Source organism: Panthera leo, chromosome E2 (assembly GCF_018350215.1).
Source record: "Panthera leo isolate Ple1 chromosome E2, P.leo_Ple1_pat1.1, whole genome shotgun sequence".
NCBI lineage: Eukaryota > Metazoa > Chordata > Mammalia > Carnivora > Felidae > Panthera > Panthera leo.
The window spans coordinates 34162214-34168937 of record NC_056693.1 but is presented as its reverse complement, the minus strand read 5'-3'; the positions used below and the strand labels follow the sequence as shown (position 1 = coordinate 34168937).

General features: G+C 54.3%; 1 protein-coding gene across 1 annotated transcript; it reads right to left on the bottom strand.

The window, feature by feature from the left end:
• Nucleotides 1-3604: 3604 nt before the first annotated feature.
• Nucleotides 3605-6461, bottom strand: CCL17 (C-C motif chemokine ligand 17). Its single transcript, XM_042920303.1, has 3 exons — nucleotides 5973-6461; nucleotides 4429-4546; nucleotides 3605-3792 (listed from the first exon to the last, which is right to left on the bottom strand). The coding sequence occupies exons 1-3, from the start codon at nucleotides 6040-6042 to the stop codon at nucleotides 3681-3683; spliced, it is 300 nt and encodes a 99-aa protein (XP_042776237.1). The 5' UTR covers nucleotides 6043-6461; the 3' UTR covers nucleotides 3605-3680.
• Between the last annotated feature and the right edge of the window lie 263 nt (nucleotides 6462-6724).

Genomic DNA, 6724 nt, shown 5'->3' with positions numbered 1-6724 from the left:
TCTGTCTCTCCCTGTCTCAAAAATAAATAAACGTTAAAAAAATTAAAAAAAAAAATAAACATTAAACTTTTTTTTTAAAAAAGATACAATTCAAGGAATTTTCCAGAAATAAAGCAAGAGTGGATCTACACATTGAAGGAAAAAGTGGTACAGAATGTTCAATACTAAAGATAACGGTTTTCCTAGCTGCAGTCCCTGACCCCGGCACATGCAGAGTGCTGTGTGTTATTGAGGAGGCGCTCGCTGTTAATTCTGAAGTTCCCTTACCGCTAAAACAGGGTGATGCGATTTGTAAATCAGTGCAATGAAGATTTTTGTGGTCTAGAAAAGTTTCCGGTTTGTGCTTCTCTGTTCCCTCCGTCTTCCCTTGCTTCCATGGCTGTTCTGTCACAGTGACAGACTTGGGAACGGGGAGGGTGGAGCACGGTGGGGACAGCTGGACAGTGGGCTAGGGACCGAAGGCTCCACTCAGCCCCTCCTTGGCGTCGGATCTCACTTTCCGTTGTCACTTCCGGGTGGTCCAGGTATGACCTGACCCCGCACCCACCGTCTAGCATGAGGCCTCCGCCTTGGAGGATCTGGAAGCTGCATTTAGGCTCAGCGGGGCTCAGAGGCGGTCAAAAGTCCCTTCCTCCCTTACTCTCTTCTCCGTTTACGATTACTTCAACATTTTTTCTTTTACATTAAGCCAGATTTCAAATACAATTAGATACACTGTAACACAGCTGGATTTGTTTGTTTTTAATTCAGATCAACTCTTTAAAAAAAAAAAAAGGAGAAGTTTATTGAAAACACTGCAAGGAAGCAGCTGGCAGGACAGCAGAGGAGAGGCCGTCTAGAGCGACTCTATTTCTTTTTTTTTTAATACGTGTGGCGTTCACAGCTGTGTTAACCCTTTCTCTCCCTTCTCTGCCCTCCCCAGAGGTGTTCTCTCTCCTGAAGTTGATGCACGGCACACCCATGCTGCTTTTATATCAGTTCTCTGCAGAAAAGAGCTTATATGAAATGTGTCCTTTTGAGGTCAAATTGGCATAACACAAAATTAACAGTTTAACGTGAACAACAGAACCTCTACAGTGTTGTGCAGCCATCACTTCTGTCTAGTTCCGAACGTTTCCATCACCCCCAAAGGAAACCCTGTACCCGTCAAGCATCTGTGCTTTATCCCCTAGCCTGCCTGCCTCTGGTAATGGCCAGCTGCATTGTGTCTCTGGGGACTTGCCTATCCTGGGCATTTTATCGGAATGGTAGGTGACCGCAGGGACCTTCTGTGTCTGGCTTCTCTCGGCATGTTTTCAGAGTCCATCCGCCTTGCAACCTGTATCAGTACTCCTTTCTGGGGCTGAATACTATTCCATCGTGTATATACGCCACTATTTATCCGATCGTCCACTGATGGACATTTGGGCTGCTTCCGCCTTTTGGCAATGGTGAATAGCGCTGCTACGAACATGTGTGTATGGGCACTGAACACAGACACCCTGACCCGGTCCCTGAGTGGCTGCAATCAGAAGTGGGTAAACCGAGCCGGCCCCTGGCTAGAGCAAAAAGGCCTGGCCTTGGCTGTCAGGCACCTCGGCTCAATCTTTATCGGGAAGCCGACGCGCCCTCTGGTGGCCAAGCGCAGAGCAACTCGATTCTAAATTCTGCTTAAAGGCCAAGTTTGAAATCTGGTGGTTTTATCACCGCACCGGTTCCTCCGGGATTGCTCCTTCTCTGTGTCTGCCCCTCGTGGAGTTCAGCCGGGGGCTTGTTGATGAAGATGTAAATCAAATGTCCACTATGCACGAAGCACCTCTCTCCCACCCCCTTACAAATGAGGCAGGGACTGAGTCAGGCAGGGCCTGACTCAAATACCAGCCTCCACCCCCCGCCCCCCCCCCCCCCCCCCCCCCCGTGAGCTCATTGGCAAGACAAGCGCGCAATAACTATAATAAAGGGGGGCAGGGTATGACAGAGGTCAGGCTGAAGGCAGAGCGGGGAGCTGATGGAGGGTCAGTACAGCCACGCTGAGCTCTGAAGGGACACTGGATTTCAGTCAAGGGAGGGGACGTGCCTTCCTGGTGGAAGGAACGATGTGATGCCAGAACCCTCACTGTTCTCTGTTCTCTGGTCCCTTTCTGGTCTATTTCTCACCAGTCAGGGGAGTCCCCGAGTCACAATTCATTAATGGCCCCTTTGCAGAGGGCTATGGTGGCTAATCCCTTCTTCTGCATCTCGCTCGCTGCCCCCCAACCCACGTTCCATCCTGATCTTGCTGTTAAACATCCTCACTGTCCACCACGCAGCTCTACTCCTCTGAGTTTACAAATGGGCCTCTGAGGAAGTTTTCGCTTGGACAAAAAGGTTTTGTTTCTTTTAAAACAACTTTTCTCTGTACGTGGATGAAATGTGTGTCCTCTGAGTGTCTTAGGCTCTGGACGGCAAGGGTGAGGGGTCCCGCCCCAGCCCTTGTTCTCCTTTGCTGTCACAGGGGCTCCTTCTTGCCTCCCTCTACTTTGAGATCATCTTTCCTCCAATTCCCACCCCCCACCCTGCGGCCCCACCCGGTGGATCCAGAAGACGCTTTTTCACAAAGCACTCAGACGAGGCTGTCCCAGGATTCCAGGTCCAAGGCAGTCGTTGGCGGGGTACTCCTTGGGATCAGGGCAGGGGAAGAGCCCACCTGGGGGCAAGGAGACCCTGGGGCTACAAAGAAGCCAGTTCACCATCAGCCTCATTATTGTTGTTTTTCTTTTTTTATTCCTGCCCCTACTGGAAAGTGGGCTTGGGTCTGTCATCTGGCCTGCAAGAAGACAACTGACCACAAGGGGGAAACAGGAGGCAAAACTTTGCCTAAAAATAACTCCTAATTGCAGCCCCCTCGGACAAGGCAGATCACAGACCCCTAGGAAGAGAAGGACCCCGTGCTCCTGCCCCCAGACAGCATCCCAGAGAGAGAAGCCATGAGGCCCCGGCTGATCAGGAGAGTGAAACAGAACTAGAATCCAAAGACCCTAATTCTCCCCAGCACCCTATGCGCTGTGGCTCCAGCCCTGAGTTGGGCTTGCACAGAGGGGTCTGGGGGAAGGGAGTCCATAACTTCCCCATCCCCCATCCTTCTTAACATGTAGGCTGTGGGGTGCCCTGGCTGGCTCACGGAACTCCCTTCAATGGAGGAGTCAGGACTGACAGACGCACAAAGGGGTCAACTGGGAGAACGATGCCATCATGGCAGGCTGCCCCAAGGTCCACAAGAGCCAGAGGCATCGGAGCAGGAGAGAGAACCCGATGGGCAGCCATTCTTGGGGAAGGCCTCCTGGAGGCTGGGCTCATCCCACAGACCCCCTCAGCTCCCCTGCCTGGGCCGCTGTCACCGGGGCCTTTGCTTTCCCTCACATGTAGTCTGCGGTAGCCATGTCCCCCTCTAAGCCTCAGTTTCCCTTCCTGGCCTGGACAAGGCAGGACCAGGTAGATGTTCTTGAGGGCCCTTCCAGTGTTGACAGGCTAGGTGGACAGAACACGCTGGCCCAGACTAAGGTACAAAGAGACTTTAATCATGGCTCTTTCATGCCATGGTTCCAGACCAGAAAAGAGGGCAGGGGTCCTCTTTGTCCTTGTAGGGCCTTCACTGGACTCAGGCAGCTTGGGGTTGGGGTTGTGAACTGAGGCAGGAAGTCTCCAAATGGTCCAGGCAGAAATCAGGACTCTTGGGGCACAGGGTTCACGATGCTTTGCAAATATCTGACTGTCTTCTTCACCCTGGTGTCCTTGGGGTCGGAACAGATGGACTTGCCATGGATAGTTACAAACCTACACAAAAGGGAGAAACCCCGTCCAGGGGGCGTCAGGGCAAGAAGGCCTCCCAGAGCCCCAGGATCAGCCTTGCTCTGCACTGATCAGGACCCTGAGGCCTTGAGAGGAGCAAGAACTTGCCTGAAGTCACATGGCACATTGGTGACAGATCTGGGACATCAGGCTCTATCCTCAGTGATTCTTGACCTTCCCAAGGTCCCTGCCAGTCCTGGCCCTCCCAGGGAGCCAGAACTGCAAAGCCTCTGCCCCCCTACTTCAGCTACACCCATGCCCACCTAAAGCCTAGGAATTAGGGGTGCACAGGGGGGGCCCGGCTCAGACCAAGCCATGGGAAGTGACCACATTGGCTTTGGACTGCCCGTGTGACATGGGGCTGCTCTGTCTCTCTCAGGCCCTCAGTTTCCCCATAAATCAACGAAGAGTTGAACCTCACAGCCTGGGTTTTTTTGGGTGTCACAATGTGGGGTGCAGGGGCTTCCCTGAGGAGCAGGGCCTGAGTGGGAAGGGGACCACAAAAGCCCTGCTCTCTCCTCTCCCCAGTGGCCCTTCTGGGAGCTCCTGGGTCTGCGTTCTCCCAGACTGAGCTCCCAGGAGCAAGGGCAGGGACAGAGGGTGGGGTCAGGGCACACTTACACGATGGCGTCTTTGGAACACTCCCCCGAGGTCCTATACCACCCTGTCAGCCTTCTGAGAGGGATGGCCCCTTTGAAGTACTCTAGGCAGCACTCCCGGCCCACATTGGTTCCTCGAGCTACGGAGAGGGGAGACAGGAACAGGTGTTCTGTGAGTGTCTGTGTGGGGGGTGGGGGGGGTCCATGGCTGTGGAGGGGAGTCCGTGTGCATGTGTGTGTGTGTGTGTGTGTGTGTGTGTGTGGTATCAGAGGGGGTCCACGTGTGTGTGTTTGGGAGTCTCTTGGTAGGGGGATCTTGTGAGTGTGTGTCTGTGTGTGTCAGTATGTGCACACGTGTGTGCATGAGGTCTCTGTGCTTGGGGGGTGTCCCTGTGTGCTTATGTGTCTCTCTGTGCGTATATCTGTGTGTGTTTGGGAGGAGTTGTGTGTGCATGTCTCTGTGTGTGTCTGTGAAGGTGTGTCTTTGCGTGTCTGTGTGTGTGTGTGTATCTGTGTGTACACATTTGTGTGTGAGATCTGTGTGCCGCGGGGGTCCTGGGTGTTTGTGTGTGTGTCCTAGCACGTCTCTGTGTGTGTTCAGGGGGTCTGTGCACATATACTGGCATGCATCTATGTGTTGTCCCCGTGTGTCTGCATGAGTGTGCACCTGTGCGTGCACACACTCAAATACCAGCCCCAAACCACCCTGGAATTTCCTCCGGGCCAGGCTCTGGGCTGGGCCTCTGCCTGCAGGAGCTCATTTGGTCCTCCGCAGTGCACCTAGAGACAGGTACTATCCCTACCCCATTTCACAGATGGCTATGGGGAAGCCCAAGGTGTGAAGACACTTTCCTGGGGTTCGGCTTCCTTATCTTTGCACAAGATAAAGTACCAATACTTGCAAACAGGCAAACCAGAGATGTGTGGCTTTAATTAATGCCATGCTAGAGTGTTTTCTAAGAAGCCCCCAACTGTCCTCCAGCCATCTCGGGGGCAGAACTTGGTCTGACTAGCCCACGATGCTGCCCTGGCCGGTGACTTACAGAAGTGAGAGTAAACGAGCAGTCACGGGCAAAGGCTGGGCGCTAATCAGCTGTGTTCCCACATCCCGTCTTACTTTGTCCTTTCCCCCCCAGCTGCAATAAACCTCCCTCTTGCACATGCTCTGGGAACTAGCCACGTTCATGCTGATTCCCTCAGTGTAGACCCATTAATAAAACAGATGCTAACCAAGACTCCTAAGAAGGGGTCATGTTCCACTGTCAAAGCACAGCCACGGTCATTGCCCCACAACCACTGCGGCGTGAGACGGGCCAGAACTTTGCTCCTCCCCAAGCTGACCCCCAAGCTCGGGGCCCGCATCCTCCTCTCCGTCCTCCCCACCCTCCTCCTCATTTTCCCTTGACTGCCTCCCTCAAAGTCCTACGGCTGCCACCGGCCTCCCCCTTCTGCAGGAGCAGGTGGGCTGTAACTCATGCATAAATAGTGAGTGTTGCTGCTATGATCTCAGTGCCCCCACCCCTCCTGTCCAGGGCGCCTTCCTCGGCCACACTCCTCTGCCCTCACCTGCGTGGGTGACCTGCAGAGAAGCCCCCAGGAGGAGCGTGACCAGCAGCAGCAGCTTCAGGGACATCATGGTGCCAGGAGCCCGGGAGAGGATCTGTGCGTGTGGATCCCTCTGCTCCAGGAGAGACGAGGATGACAGCCAAGTGTGGAGGTGACCTATTTAACCTCTTTGGGGACCTTGCCCCACCTCCTGTCACCTCCCCCCCCAAAATGCCTCCCTACAGCAGTGAAGTTTGAAGATGATTCAGCACAAATGCGGTCTTGGAATGTTTGTGGCTTTCCAGAGAATGGGCACTCAGCTGAGGACAGAGGTGGGGTATGTGTGACCGGGGGCTACGACAGTGACATACTTCTCTTTTCACAGGGACATTTCTTGGTTCCTCTATTAGCAGGGCTGAGAAGCCTCTATCCTAAACCGGGTTAGCATCTGCCCCGAGGCTGGTGAGCCTCCTTCAAGCACCATCGCGCCCTGTGTGTGGGGTGAGGACAGCCAGGCAGGAGCCAAGGGGGCTGCTTCGGCACCTGAGGTCCAGGCCTGGAAGAGCTTCCCCCTCCGCCTCCAGGAAGGCCTCCTGGGGGGGAGGGGGAGTCCGCAGGCCACATGGGCACAGGGCGTCTTCACAGGGAGTGCCCCTGCTCCATCTCATTCTGAGAAAGGCCTGGGGCCCACACGACTTTGGTTGGGGGGGTTCCCCAAGCAGGGCCCTGACACAGGAGACCAGAGCCCGACAGGTTTTAATCACCATTTAATC